The sequence below is a fragment of the Ovis canadensis genome, chromosome 9, assembly GCF_042477335.2.
Source record: "Ovis canadensis isolate MfBH-ARS-UI-01 breed Bighorn chromosome 9, ARS-UI_OviCan_v2, whole genome shotgun sequence".
Taxonomy (NCBI): Eukaryota; Metazoa; Chordata; class Mammalia; order Artiodactyla; family Bovidae; genus Ovis; species Ovis canadensis.
The window spans coordinates 89,992,756-90,009,174 of NC_091253.1; the positions used below are offsets into that span (position 1 = coordinate 89,992,756).

Genomic DNA, 16,419 nt, shown 5'->3' on the forward strand with positions numbered 1-16,419 from the left:
CTGGGTTCGATCCCTGGGTTGGGAAGATCCCCTGGAGAAGGGAAAGACTACCCACTCCAGTATTCTGGACTAGAGAATTCCATGGACTGTATAGTCCCTGTGGTCATGAAGAGTTGGACACAACTGAGATAATTTCACTTTCACTTTCACTGGATGGTCTAGTGGTTTTCTCTACTTTCTTCAGTTTAAGCCTGAGTTTTGCAATAAGGAGCTGATGATTTGAGCCAGTCAGCTCCAAGTCTTGTTTTTACTGACTGTATAGAGCTTCTCCATCTTTGGCTGCAAAGAACATATCAATCTGATTTCAGTATTGATCATTTGTTGATGTCCCTGTGTAGAGTCATCTTCTGTGCTGTTGAAAAAGGGTGTTTGTTGTGACCAGCATGTTCTCTTGACAAAACTCTGTTAGATTTTGTCCTGCTTCATTTTCTATTGGAAGGCCAAACCTGCATGCAATTCCATGTACCTCTTGATTACCTACTTTTGCATTCCAATTCCCTATGATGAAAAGGACATCTTTTTTTGGTGTTAGTTCTAGAAGGTCTTGTAGGTCTTCATGCTGCTGCTGCTGCGAAGTCACTGCAGTCGTGTCTGACTCTGTGTGACCCCATAGACGGCAGCCCACCAGGCTCCCCCATCCCTGGGATTCTCCAGGCAAGAACATTGGAGTGGGTTGCCATTTCCTTCTCCAATGCATGAAAGTGAAAAGTGAAAGTGAAGTTGCTCAGTCGTGTCCAACTCTTAGCAACCCCATGGACTGCAGCCTACCAGTCTGTCCATGGGATTTTCCAGGCAAGAGTACTGGAGCGGGGTGCCATTGTAGGTCTTCATAGAACTGGTCAATTTCAGCTTCTTCAGCGTTAGTGATTGTGACATAGACATGGATTACTGTGATGTTGAACGGCTTGACTTCGAAACGAACTGAAACTATTCTGTCGTTTTTGAGCTTTCACCCAAGTACTGTATTTTGGACTCTACTGTTGACTATGAGGGCTACTCCATTTCTTCTAAGGAATTCTTGCCCACAGTAGTAGTTACAATAGTCATTTGAATTAAATTCTCTGATTCCCATCCATTTAAGTGTCAGTGTTCACTCTTGCCATCTCCTGCTTGACCATATCCAGTTTACCTTGATTCAGTTTACCTAACATTCTAGATTCCTATGCAATATTGCTCTTGAGAGCATCAGATTTTGCTTTCACCACCAGACACAGCCACAACTGAGTACTGTTTCTTCTTTCAACCAGTCCCTTCATTCTTACTAGAGCTGCTAGTAATTGCCCTCTGCTCCTCCCCAGCATCTTGGACACATTCCTACCTGGGGGGCTCATCTTCCAGTGTCATATCTTTTTGCCTTTTTATATTATTCACGGGGTTCTCCAGGCAAGAATACTGGAAGGGGTTGCCATTTCCTTCCCCAGTGAAGCACATTTTGCCAGAACTCTTCACTATGACCCATCTGTCCTGGGTGGGCCCTGCACTATATGGCTCATAGCTTCATTGAGTTATGCAAGACCGTTCGCTGTGACAAGGCTCTGATCCCTGAGTACTAGTGGTGTTAGCTGATCAGTCATGTCTGACTCTTTGCCACCCCGTGGACTGTAGCCCACCAGGCTCTTCTGTCATGGAATTCTCCAGGCAAGAATACTGGAGTGGGTTGCCACTTCCTTCTCCAGGGGATCTTCTTGACCCAGGGATCAAATCCAGGTCTCCCACATTGCAGGAAGATGTGTTATCATCTGAGCCACCAGGGAAGCCTGTGATCCCTGAAGAGGTGGCCAAACCAGACTACTCATCACTTTAAGAACCCGCTAAACTTTTTCACCTCTGCAGTCATGTGTACCCTCATCTTTTCATGTGGAATGCACCCCCTCTCTACCCCTCAGAATTCTATTCTTCCTGGAAAATCAGGGGAATTGTCTCTTCTCTTGTGATACTGCTGCTATAATTCTCTGTATTACCCTTATCACTCCCTAATGTTTGTTTGTTTCCATTCTGGATTGGTTACATTTTGTCTCTTCCTATTGCCCTCTCCGTACCCCTCATTACATTGTAAACTCCACAAGGGCAAATAGCTGGTCTTTCTCAGGCTCTAGCCTCAGTGTCCAGAGTGCCTGGTTTTACAGTCGGCACTCAAGACAGGCTTGCTGATGGAGTGAAACCGCTGGACTATGTAGAGGGTTATAGTAACAAACCAGGGAGTGTCCTTTTCATGTTCCCAGTGGTGTGAAGTCTACTCACCATGCAGCATCACTCTGTCACACATCACTGCTGCTGCTAAGTCGCTTCAGTCGTGTCCAACTCTGTGCGATCCCACAGACGGCAGCCCACCAGCTCCCCCGTCCCTGGGATTCTCCAGGCAAGAACACTGGAGTGGGTTGCCATTTCCTTCTCCAATGGGTGAAAGTGAAAAGTGAAAGTGAAGTCGCTCAGTTGTGTCTGACTCATAGCAACCCCATGGACTGCAGCCCACCAGGCTCCTCCGTCCATGGGATTCTCCAGGCAAGAGTACTGGAGTGGGGTGCCATTGCCTTCTCCAGTCACACATCACTAGAGCTGTTTTTTTTGTTTTATTTTTTTAACCATAAAGGAGGCATCTTTTCATTAGGGACAGCAGGGGACACAGAACTACTATATTGCACTGTTCCATCTGGGACTGGAAAACATATGAGCCCTGGGCCCAGAGGCTGAACCTTCAATTTACTGTACATTCCTACTTGTGCCCTCATCTTCTCCTTTCTTGGAAAATTTTAGAAGAAAGGCCTTTGGAAATGTAGAAATAAAACATTTTAATTTAGTTCTGCTTAATGCCATCTAAGGTATCAGAAAGAAGCAAAATGGAAAATATGAGAAATTCTGAGTAATCTGAATATTTGGTACTACACTATGGAGTCTGAACTATTCTTAAAAAATGAAAGAAATTAAAATGTGATTTTAAAAACAATACATAACAGGACAGCTTGATGAAGCAAAGTTATCACTACAGTAATCACAACTTATGGCATTTCAGTTTACAAACTTCTTGTACAACATCACACTCTTCCTACAAACGTAGATGATACTGATTCAGCATTTGATTCAGGCCATTCAGGCCGTTTGGTCTGGGCTCCACCCTAGACCCAGGAAGTAAAATGTAATCAATTCAGGGCCAGGCACTCCTTAGATGCTGGAACTGATGAGGAATTTGCAATCACAGCTCTAAAAGGGTAACTGCCATGAGGAGAGGTGAACAGGGGGTTATGAGAACACAGCCAGGGTTTACTCACCCAGCCAGCTAGGGATTAAAGAAGGTTTGTGAGAAGAGAACAGGGTGCTGAATCATGGACGAGTAGGAATTCGCTGGTGAAGAAGACAGAACAGGCAGGGCCAGTGGCAAGGAAAATGAGAGTACAGGGTGCACTGGAATCTCGGTGAGTGAGACTTGTATAAATAAGAGATGGACAGAAAAATGGGGTGGCCATAAGAGGGGAGGCTGCACAGCCGCCCAGGGTGAAAGCAGAAGGGCCTTGAATCTCAGGCTAAGCAAAGACCTGCCACAGAAAACAATGGGAGGCGATGAAGGATTTTAAGCAGGGAGAGATGATTAAATATGCGGCTACTCTCCACCGCTCACAAGTGGGAACCCTGATCTTCCTACAGAATCCAGTTATTCTCACGCATCAGGAGGCTACATTTTCAGGGAAGACTGGGCTCCACCCTAGACCCAGGAAGTAAAATTTAATCAATATAATACAGTTTTGGTAATTCCACTTTACTGCCACCAACATGTTACAATTTTGGCCAATGAAACTGAGGAACAATTGGCTTTAAAGCTTCTGGATGAGACTGCCTCACTGTTATAAGGGCCAGCCATTGTGGACATTCACGCTTCCATTGCCGTACAGTGTGTGAAAATCTATTGCCTGCAACAACTGCAGCCATCTTGGGGCCACGAGGGGACAAGCCTGAAGACAGAAGTCATGCTGATGATGGGACAGTGGAAAGATGTGAAGAACCAAGATATTTGGTATGACTGATGACTAAATTAAGCATTCTGTAACCACCTACTCCAGAGCTCTTTTTTTAAGTAAATTAAAAAAATCCCCTTACTACTGTTCTAAATATTCTGTTAAGGTGACCTGAGGGAATGGGCCCATCATGACTGCACATCTTCCAATAAGAGTTTCTTCCTCTGCTTCAGAAGCTGAGAAGCAGTCTTTTGCTTATGATCTTGGCAAGTGGTAGACAGTGTGCTGGGAAGGATTAGAGAGTGTGTTCTAACAGAAGTTGCAGCTTCTGTGTTATTTTGCAGCCAAGGGCAACCCAACTGATAGTCTGATTTTTAATCTAGAAAGTTCACTTTGGAAGAAGTGAGCCAATTAGATGGAAGGGAACCAAGAATGCAGGCTGAGATGCTAGCGGCAGGCTGCCGCAGGAAAATCAGTGAGTACTGCTGGGATAAGGTTTGTGGGGTAGAGAGGAGGGAGTGGGCTTTAAAAATAAGAGGAATTTGGAGTAAACAGGACTTGAGAGCATTTGGCTCTGTGTCCTGGATGGTTGTGTGGTTTCTGGAAGGTGGTCCTGGTCAATGAGAGAGAGGACAGAGAAGGAGGAGGAACATATATGGGGGCTTGGTGGTGACCATACCCATTTTACATATGAGATAATCAAGTCTCACTCACTAGACTGTAGAGACTGTGGAGCTGTCTGTCTCCTTTACTATGGATTCCCAAGTGCCATACAGCAGGATAAGAATAGTCTGGTTTTCTCTGGTGGTCCTGTGGTTCAGAATCTGCCTTACAGTGCAGGGGACACCAGCTCAACCCCTGGTCGGGGAAGATTCCACGTGCTGCGGAGCAACTAAACCCGTGCACCGCAACGACTTTGCTGGTGGGCGGCAACTACGGAAGCCTGTGCGCCCTGGAGTCCGTGCTCTGTAATAAGAGAAGCCACTGCACATAGAAGCCGGTACATCGCGACTGGAGAGGAGCCCCCACTTGCCGCAACTAGCGAAAGCCTGCACGCAGCAATGAAGACCCAGTGCAGCCAAAAATAATAATAAATAAATAAATCATTTAAAAAGTTATACAGAAAGAATGCTTAATAATAACTGTGTGAGGCTGAGAAAACTTACATCATTTGCCCAAGATGGCACAGGCAGTTCAAAGTGGTGAACCCAGAACACACTCCCTGATCCTTCCCAGCAGACTGTCTACCACTTGCCGAGATCATCAGCAAAAGACTGCTTCTCAGCTTCTGAAGCAGAGGAAGAAACTCTTATTGGAAGATGTGCAGTCATGATGCGCTCACTCCCTCAGGTCACCTTAACAGAGTATTTAACTTTTTCATTAATGTACATTTTATAGAAGAGTTTCTAAAGAAAAGTGTTCAAGCTGGATGCATTATGGACATCTGAGCACCATGAATTATATCTTATTACTGACATGTTCAGAATGAAATAGATTCCTGTCACTCTAACTCAGACCTCATAATTGGAAAATCAGGCAAAAATTTAAGATTGAAAGCCTCTCTGCTATCTGGAATCAATAGAGACTCACCTAAATGCATCTTGGACACTTTTGATGCTCATATTATCTTTCAAAGAGAGTCAGGGAATAACTGTTTACGATTTTAGGTATAAAAATCACTAATGGACTAGAAAATACTAATCAACATCTTCTCTCAGTCTTTACTCCTTTAAGGTAAATAATCCTAATTACTCTAACCTTCTTAATTTATGTCATCCCTTCCATCTGTATGTCTTTTTTTCCCCAGCATCTTTTAATTTAACCACACTTTTAAGCTGAAGGACCCAAAGCTTGTTGAGAAAACAATTACTTCTATGTTTTTTTTTTCTCTTGTGATATTTACAAGAATTTAAATGTTTCCCACAGTTAAACTAATAGCTAAAGAGGATGCAAAGAAATAGAAACCCTTGACCTCAAAGAACTGATCATTGAGTACAGGAGGCAGGATGAAGGGAAATTCCTAGTAACCCAGTGCAATGTTAGTGTGCGTCTCGAGTGCCATACTCGGGATTACAGAAGTGTTTTAGAAATTCAGGAAAGCAATAGAGCACCAGGCTGTGTTAAAGAAGGATTCCCAGACACAGATGAATATGGAGTGAGCCTTAGAGAGCATTTAGGATTTGGAGAGAAAATAGGAAGAAATATAGAAGAGGGTGGTGGCTGAAGTATGAAGATGTCTAGGACAGAGAGTTTATGTGAGACATATATCTAAGATTTTTTTTAAAACTTTCCTCCAACCCAAAGCCTTATGTTTATGTTGATAATTATTCTGTTCATCATGGACATCACCTAGATGGATGAAGGATATCCTATCACCTCTCCAAAGATGATCATTTCATAAATTTATCCATTTGACTTCTATAATTAATGAAAATCATGTTGAATTTTAATCCTATCTGTGCTCTTAATTAGTATTTTGATACAGAGTATATAAAAACCATTTAAAAAGTGGGGCTCAGTCATCACACTACAGAAATGTGATAGGCCAATAACTTGAAAGGGCCCAATAAATATTTATTAGTTCAATGGAAGAAAAGGAAGAAAAATAGAAAGAAGAAAGGATGAACAGAGTTTGGAAATATTTCTCATTAATTTTTCAAAAGTGAGCTGAACAGTTATTTCAATCATAACTAAATTAGTATTTTGAGTCCCATTTTTAGGTTTAACTCACTGTAACTTGCCATGTCTTCAAGAATTCCAAGTACACAACTAATATACTTTAATTTTCTTTTTCAGATTAACTATGGTTCTTTATCTTTTTTTCTAAAGTTCCTAAAATTTTCGATGGGTAACAAGAGTTATAAACAGTTCCATTATTTCTTCCAGGAAGAGCTCAAACTTGAAACACCAGAAGACAGCTCAATAATAATAGGGGAAAACAGCAATAATTTGGTTCCATCTTACAATACTCTAAACGGAATGAAAAAGAATTCCAGGAAACATAAGTTGCAGTCTAAATGAGCTACCAAGTTTACATAAACCTTCCTGATAGAGAGAGGAGTGGAACAAAGAATGTGAGAAGAAATAAGTAGTTATTTACAATAACAGACTCCTTTCCCCAGGGGTAAATTATTCTGGAGCAGGAATGAACTGAAATCCTTTGCATAAGCAAGAGCCGAGCAAGATAAACATTTCAGACACTGTCATAGATCTGGAAGACCATCTCAGCATTCCAGACTCCCCGTGTTGTTGCATATTGTGGGAAAGGGGCCACCAGCCTTGAAACCAAAGTGGCCTGTTCTCAGGGTGACTTCCGCACTTAAGAGCCAGATAGACTTGGGCAAGTCATTCAGTCCCTCTGAGTCTGCTTCTTCATCTTCAGAACAGGAATAACTGTATCTAACTCTTAGGATGGTCATCTAGAGCAAAAAGACAGTGTCTGCAAAAACCCTAACTGGGTGTCTGACAGCTAGCAGGAGTTAAGTAAATTGTATTGTTTTTGTTCAATCACTAAGTCATTCAGTCACTAAGTTTTATCCCACTCTGCAACCCCATGAACTGCAGCATACCAGGCCTGTCTGTCCTTCACTATATCCTTGGGTTTGTTCAAATTCATGTCCATTGAGTTGTGAATCTATATAACCATTTAGATAGATTGATGCTATCTAACCATCTTCATCCTCTGTTGCCTTCTTCTTTTGGCTTCAATCTTTCCCAACATCAGAGTCTTTTACAATGAGTCAGCTCTTCACATCAGGTGGCTAAAGTATTGGAGTTTCAGCTTCAGTATCTGTCCTTCCAATGAATATTCAGGGTTGATGTCCTTTAGGACTGACTGGTTTGATCTCCTTGCAGTCCAAGGGATCCAAGAATCTTTTCTAGCACTGCTGTTGGAAAGCATCAATTCTTTGGCGCTCAGCCTTCTTTATGGTCCAACTCTCATATCTATACATGACTACTGGGAAAAACCATAGCTTTGACAATATGGACCTTTGCTGGCAAAGTGATGTCTCTGCTTTTTAATATGCTGTCTAGAGGCTTCCCTGGTGGCTCAGATGGTAAAGAAACTGCCTGTAATGGAGGAAACCCGAGTTCGATCCCTGGTTCCGGAAGATCCCCTGGAGGAGGGAATGGCTACCCATTCTCGTATTCTTGCCTGGAGAATCCCATGGACAGAGGAGCCTGGCAGGCCACAGCACATGGGATGGCAAAGAGTTGAACACAACTAAGCAGTTAACACTTTCACTTTCTTTTTCAGGTTTGTCGTAGCTTTCCTTCCAAAGAGCAAGTGTCTTAATTTCATGTCTGCAGTCACCATCAGCAGTGACTGTGGAGCCCAAGATAATAAAATCTGTTGCTTCTTCTACTTTTCCCCTTTCTATTTGTCGTGAAGTGATGGGACTGGATGCCACGATCTTAGTTTTTTAAATGCTGAGTAAATTATAACTCACATGAGTTCTTAAGTAATCACAGTGGGGTTCAAATTCCCCACTACTCCGTGGCAAGACGGGAAGCCCTCCTTACCTTTGTGGAGACAATCAAATCAACTTGTTCATCCCAAACAGAACCATTCTTATGGAATATCAACATGGAAGGAATAATGCTAGAACTGATTCTCAATCATCCAGTGCAACAAAGGCAGCAAGTACCTGGCACGAGGGAGCACACATGTCTTTGTTCTCCTTCTGTCTTTGGTTTCAGCTCCACCCCTCCCCTCCCTTTTTACCACCTCCAGTCTTCACGCTAATTCACCCACAACCTGTCAGGGTTTTTTCTCACTTCTTACCACCCAGCAAACTTACAAGCTTTTCTGAAATTTTAAGAAGATTCTTTCTGGAAAATTCATGGGTCAAGAAAAATCTAAAATTCAAGCAAAAACATTTTATACAATTCAAAGGGCAAACATCCTTCCCGTAGACCTTGATCATGATTAAAAGCACATATATGGAGAGAGTCTCGGTTCTGTACAGATGAACCACAGCACTGAAAATGGAAATGCTGTTTTAAGTCATTTCAAAATGTGGTTAAAATATACACAAACCACTGGAGAGAATTTAGGTCCTTGTCTTACAATAAAGAAAAACTCCTTCTCTTTTTAGTTATAAAAGACTATTACCAACCTTAACATCTAAAATATGCTTTAATCTATAATAGCTAAAGAATGAATTTTAAAAAAACCTTAAATACATACAGTATGGTTTTTCCAGTGGTCACGTATGGATGTGACAGTTGGACTGTGAAGAAAGCTGAGCGCCGAAGAATTGATACTTTTGAACTGTGGTGTTGGAGAAGACTCTCGAGAGTCCCTTGGACTGCAAGGAGATCCAACTGGTCCATCCTAAAGAAGATCAGTCCTGGGTGTTCATTGGAAGGAATGAGGCTGAGGCTGAAACTCCAATACTTTGGCCACCTCATGCAAAGTGTTGACTCATTGGAAAAGACCCTGATGCTGGGAGGGATTGGGGGCAGGAGGAGAAGGGGACGACAGAGGATAAGATGGCTGGATGGCATCACCGACTTGATGCACATGAGTTTGGGTAAACTCCAGGAGTTGGTGATGGACAGGGAGGCCTGGCGTGCTGCGATTCATGGGGCTGCAAAGAGTCAGACACGACTGAGTGATTGAACTGAGCTGAACTGATGCTACTGACAAAGTCTATTTTGCAGGCTGAAAAAAAAAAAGGCTAGAGTGGGGTGGATCTTGAGAGACTTTTAAAAAATTGTGAAATATTTTGTAGCTATAAAAATGGTTCTGGAAAATAATTTTTAAGACTATTCAAAAGCTAGACTTCCTGTTTGCATAATACAAGTACAGAATAATACACAAATAGATTTTTTAACAGTGTTTTTGGTTATGGATATAATGGTGTTGAGGGAACAACCTCTGTGATCAGAGGTCTAATATCATCAATAACCCTCTCCCATGGCCAGTCTCAGCAAATTTATGAAGGAAATTTGTTTGTCTTCTTTCTTGTCCTGTAACTATCCCATGTCTAGTCCTACTACATAATTTCATACCTGCCCAGGACTTGTCTGTCCAACCGCTTAAAGCAGTCTTTGCATTAGGAAAAAATGATTAACAAAATGTTCCCAACCTCAGAGAATAAATCTTTAGTGGTAAAATTCCAGATACTTTGATTTTGGGTAGGGGATTATTTGGGTCAGAGAAGTTTCTGCAGCACAGGACTAGAACTAGAAGGATATCAGTAGTAGTAAATAACAGTCACCTCAGATATGCAGATGACACCACCCTTACGGCAGAAAGTGAAGAGGAACTAAAAAGCCTCTTGATGAAAGTGAAAGTGGAGAGTGAAAAAGTTGGCTTAAAGCTCAACATTCAGAAAATGAAGATCATGGCATCCGGTCCCATCACTTCATGGCAAATAGATGGGGAAACTGGAAACAGTGGCTGACTTTATTTTTTGGGCTCCAAAATCACTGCAGATGGTGACTGCAGCCATGAAATTAAAAGATGCTTACTCTTGGAAGGAAAGTTATGACCAACCTAGACAGCATATTAAAAAGCAGAGATATTACTTTGCCAACAAAGGTCCATCTAGTCAAGGCTATGTTTTTTTCATTAGTCATGTATGGATGTGAGTGTTGGACTGTAAAGAAAGCTGAGCACTGAAGAATTGATGCTTTTGAACTGCGGTGTTGGAGAAGACTCTTAAGAGTCCCTTAGACTGCAAGGAGATCCAACCAGTCCATCCTAAAGGAGATCGATCAGTCCTGGGTGTTCATTGGAAGGACGGATGTTGAAGCTGAAACTCAATACTTTGGCCACCTGATGCGAAGAGCGGACTCATTTGAAAAGACCCTGATGCTGGTAAAGATTGAGGGAGGAGAAGGGGATGACAGAGAATGAGATGGTTGGATGGCATCACTGACTTGATGGACATGAGTCTGAGTAAACTCCAGGAGTTGGTGATGGATAGGGAGGCCTGGAATGTTGCAGTCCATGGGGTCGCAAAGAGTCGGGCACGACTGAGTAACTGAATTGAACTGAACTATCTTCTACTCTATTTCATAAATTTTGGTCAGGAGATCATTTGTGTTACAATCACCACATACCTGTTTTTAAAAACACCAAACCAATTTCTAGGCCCCATCCCAGAGTCATTAAATCAGAATTTTTTGGAGAGAGGAACTTGTACTTTAGAAAGAGAAGACAGATGGATAAACAAATATAAAGGAGTATTATTATCCCAATATTGGAAATCATCAGATTATCTCTTGTAGACAAAAGCTAAGGGTGTCCATGTATTAATTGAACTACCAGTATCTGTTGTGGCGTGTTTGTTAGAACAGAAACTTTGTTTTAAATCGCTGGCAGTACACAAAGAACCCCAGCTTCATCTTCTGCTCTTACCAGGCACTCCATCTTGGATCCAGAAGTTAATGTCCGTCCCATCTCCAGCCTTCAGGACCTGTGTGATGTTGATGGGCTTCAGCAGGCTCATGACCTCCTCCATGATGATCCTGGCCGAGTCAGAGCCAGTGAACTTCAGCCCAGAGGGTAAGAAGGTTCCCAGGTCCGACTCCATCACGAGGCTGTAGTTGGAACTATTTGCCTAAACAAAAGAGATAAGTGTTTGGTTCATATCTGCTGCACTCTGCTTTCTCTTTGGGAGTTACTGAAAAAACAACAATCAGAGACTTTATCTCCTCACGAGTTCTTGCCAAAACACATGAGGCCCTGCTGGACTTGGGGTCTGGTCTGCATATTACTAACAGTTCTGAGATGCAAACTTACTCATCCTGGGATCTGCCAAATTTGAGTTGACTTGGAAAGATTTTCTTTAAATTCTATGAAAATCAACATAAAGCTCCATATTAAAATTACTCAATTATTGCTATTATCAATAATATTCTTTCAATTAATTTTCTTAACAGCTTAATTTGTACCAGATACAGTTCCTTTTCTACAGTAGGGATCTCCAGATAGCATTAGCCACGTTCAGGCCAAAAATAGGTACGCTCTGTGGGCCTATTTCGCTGCACCTCTTTCCTCTTGATGGACATTCTGTCTTATTTTAATTGCGGATTCTGCAATGGCTTAAAAGCATCAAACCAACAGGTTTGTCTTGGTTTTCTGATTCTGTTGTTGTGCCATCTGTTGAGTCCCCAGGGAGGGAGGTATTAGAATGCCACTGAAATGCTGCTCTCTCTGGGGTACAACTGTAGAACTCTAAACCCCAGCAGTTCTGCCAGGAGGCTAGTGTGTAAACTTTTCCCAAATAAAGTCTGGTGAGAAAGCACAGTGATTTCATGTAGCCAATATTGTCACAGCAAGAGCCTAGAAGAGGCCCTCACCAGATTGCACAGCTCAATTGCCACCCAGCCCAAAGATTTTCAAGTTTAAGGTTCTTTCAAGTTTAAAGTGGCCTGGCCATCTATTTCTCAGGAACCATTCTTTTCTTCAAGACTGACCAAATACTAATTTGGTCGAGTTATTCTCAAGCTGGCATCGTCATTACTCACCTAGTAAAAATCAATAATGACATTTTTACATTGCTTTCAGAGGGCTTTCATGTTTGCAATCTCCTTTGATCTTCTTCCATAACCCATAAAGTAGACAGGGCAGTTTTATCATTGATAGTGGTTTATGGAAAAGGAACTGAGGATCAGAGAGGTTAGGTGACTTGCTCAAAGTCACATAGTTGGCAAATGAGAGAGCTGGGTCCGAAATACTATGCTTTCCAAAACTTCACAATGCTATAGCTAGCATGGAGTTACACCTGTTTTGAATTAGAATGATTTTTCACTTGCATAACAATTTCAGGGTTGCATAACTATTTTTTTCTTTTGTAAAACAGATACTTTTTGTAATGATTTCCTATTGCCATGGATGGGCACTGTTGTTACGACAGCAAGAACAGTGGTGGGTTCTAAAGAAGGACATTTCTAACATTTATAGGACTGAACTTTGTGGTCCTGGGATACCTATTCTGTTGTTATTGATGATAAGGTTGACAAAGCAGAAGTCTGTTGGTATTTTCACTTTCACTTCTAAGCAATTTCTGTCTTCATGGTGATTTTTAGAGAAAGACCCAAGGCAATTTTGATTAAAACAAAACAAAACAAAACACTTTCCTCTGCTTTCAGCTGTGGCTACTGCAAGAAGGTAGCATCATTAAGAGTTAATAACATGCAAAAATATTTGCATTAATGTATTATATTCAGGGTTCTTTCAGCTAGCACATTGGTGCTGGTCAACAAGTTGATATGAATTTGGCAGGGTTAATCCTGTCCCCTTATGTGCCCACTGCTCCCACCCCAAATTCTCTTCATCCCCTATAAAAATGAGAAGAGAAATAGCACAATTTATCTTTAAATAAAGACAGAGTTAGGTAATGTCTGTGAGGGTTCCCATGCTTCTCACACACTTCCATCCTTCCAATAAGAAAATTACCCAATTTGCTCCTGACTATATACTTTTTAGTTGAAAGTAGAGCTAGGTAGTGATTTGGGCATCCGCCTGGTGAGGCGTGCCCAGCCCTGGACCCACTCAGCTCTACTCCTGGCTCAAGAACCGACCTGCTGGACTGACAAGAGGAGTGTCTGGCCTCTCTCTCTGTCCCCAAGTCATGATGCCTTGACCTTTAGCATCTCCATCTGTAGGCTGGAACAAATGCCTTTTTCTAGGCTTAGACAGTGGTAAAGAACACGCCTGCCAGTGCAGGAGATGTAAGAGGTGCTGGTTCAAGCCCGGGGTTGAGAAGATCTCCTGGAGGAGCACAGTGACCCACTCCAGTATTCTTACTTGGAGAATCCCATGCACAGAGGAGCCTAGTGGGCTATAGTCCATGGGGTCAACTGAAGTGACTGAGCACGCACCCAAGCTTGAACAATGAGCCTGGGCACATGGAACTTTGAGGGTCTTCAAAGAAAAAAATCTTTGTGGACCACAGTGAAAGTGGTTGTGTGAGTTGAACTTGTCCAAGCTCCTTAAACAATATGCATGAAGGGCTTATTGACCCTCTACAAATGAACAAGGGCTAGGGTATCCCACCATCTGTGAATGGTACCATGCAATGCCAGGATGCTGATAGGAATGTTGAGAATAATTTAAATCAGGGCACTTTCAGAGGTGTCAGATGCTATGTGGCAACAGGTTTAGCACAGTGATAGCAAGTATGGGCCCTGGGACTATTCAGTCTGAGTTTAATCTGCAGACTGACCAGCCACGAGCTCTGTGACTCTGGGCAGTCTGTGTGACTTCTCAGGTTCGTCTGCTGTGAAATAGGGATAATGGTGGCACCGCAGTACTGGTCTTACCACGAAAGATCTAGACTTCTCAGGTTTTCAAGAAAGGCCTCCATATAAACCATTCTGTTAGCATATAATGATAACCGGTATCATTTTTGCAGTGCTTCCAATGTGCCAGACACTGTGTGACATGCCTTATAGCTTAGCCCAGGTAATGCTTATAATCATTCTGTAAGTGCTATTATATTTCTCATTTCACAGATGAAGCAACTGAGGTCTGGCCAGGTTAACTAACTTCCCCAAGCTTACCTAGCTAGTGAGTGGAGTGGTCAGAATTCAAGCCCAAAGGTCTGCTTCCCCAAGCCTGTGGGCTCAGCCTCTCCAATACTCTGTCTGCTCATGCTTACTTCCAATTGTCAGGCCACACAGGTCCTTGCTTTTAATTAATAAATGCAAAGACTGTAGTCAAACAAATGTACAGAGTTTAAAATATTCTTGCATGATCACAATACAAAATCTGTTTGGACAGAATTTATTGTTGCTGCTAACAAAGTAATTTGATTAGGCAAAGAGAAGATTGAAAACAAAAACAAAAACAAAACCCTTGCTCCACCATTTCCTACCAACCAGGAATAAAAAGCCTAAAATAATAAAATATCTTTTCCAACCCGAATTAGACAGGATGTGCAGATTTCAGTAAATCAGAATTCTGTCGTCGGTAGAGACGTGCTACATTTCTATTCATGGAGGATTTTACTAGCCGTTGCTAACATGACGGCAGCAGTCCATTGTTGTCTATTTATATATAAACATTTCCATATGTTTTCAACAAGGAACTAAGAAAACAAACCACCCACCATCCATGACACTGCTTTTCCTCCTCATTGCTGGCATCATTGTCTAATCGTTAGCACATGGCCAAAGAGCTGGGAAAACAAAATGTCTCTGCACAAAGAAACCGGGATGAATAAGCCAGGTCACAGGGCTGTTACAACTGCTGCTTCTCAGGAATGTGTTGTCACAAACATCCGTGTCCCTCACTATGCTATGGGTCACTGGGGACACACTCAGTGTCGATCTGGAAAGCTGATTATAGCTAGTGACAGTGGTGCAGACCCATGCTGGTTTCACTCAACCCATTTCTGCACACAAAACCAAATATCCATCCTCCTACTTACAGGATGTAGGGAGAAACCTCCCTTCTGGAGACTGAATGCTTTATTGCTGAGATAACCAGCACTGATTGAGGCAAACGTATAGATGGGGAGGCTGAGAAGCTCAGTGACAAGCTCAGATACTACATGTAAACTCCTTGCCCTGCTCTCTTAATGAGGAGAAACACTTCTTTCTTAAGAGTCATGGAAACTGTCCTTCATTGCCCTGTAATGGACATAATGCAATGCAGAGAAAAGCTGCTGGCTAACCTCCTAGATTGGGGTTGCTCGAGTAGTTAATATCTGCTTAGGGTTGAAGATTCATACGTTTGTTTTGTGCTAGAATCACATCCTATCACTTCTTTTCTTTTTTTAAGGGTCAGCTTACTCTGCCAAAGAACAATTTGGTAACCATTAGCATTCTTTGGGTGCAACGCAAGATTAAAAAGTAGAACAGTGCTTAAAATACATATTGCATATTTTCAAATGCTTACTTCCTAACATAAACACAAGGGTGATGTTTGTGTTTTTTGCCTTTATAAAACTCAAGATAAATCTTCTTCAGAGACATAGACCCAAGCTCGACATCTCCCTCCTCTCCTCCCAAACTTGGCATCTTTTTTGTTTTAAAGCTTTTATTTTCTCATAACCTAGGCAACCTGTTTTTAGTTTTGAACGAAAATCGTAATCCCCAAAATCAAATGATGAGAAAAAGAGACTCCTAATTATTTGAATTAATCATTTAGCCTCCTTAGTTCAATCTTCAAAGAAGTAAATGCACCCCCCTCCAACACCGCCCCCAACACAGGGCAATCAGTCTTGGTACCACGTCCCTGCTCCAGTAAAAGTTAATATTTTGCAGATGATGGTGGTGACACTGTTTGGGCAGGTGGTAAACTCAAAACAAGTTCTCAGAAGGAATCATCCTATGAGACCATGCTCTGAGTTGCTACAGCCATCTTCTCCAGCGCAGCCAGTGACCCTGAGATTCCCATTTCAAAGGGTATATAAATGGGGTAGGGCAGTGCTGCATGAAGCTTTAGGTCAAACACCTGTCATGACAGGGTGATAGGAAGAGGTTTCTCCCTGCTGGGCAAAACCAAGAA

The 16,419-nt window shown here is 42.1% G+C and overlaps 1 protein-coding gene across 22 annotated transcripts in view; it reads right to left on the reverse strand.

Annotated features, from left to right (window-relative positions):
• The window catches only part of CPQ (carboxypeptidase Q), a 567,207-nt gene that overhangs the window by 71,206 nt on the left and 479,582 nt on the right, over window positions 1-16,419 (reverse strand). For all 22 annotated transcript variants that reach the window (XM_069600550.1, XM_069600568.1, XM_069600545.1 and 19 more), the window contains one exon: window positions 11,320-11,521. In XM_069600550.1, coding sequence (XP_069456651.1) covers window positions 11,320-11,521 — 202 coding nt within the window. The remainder of the gene's footprint in view (window positions 1-11,319; window positions 11,522-16,419) is intronic.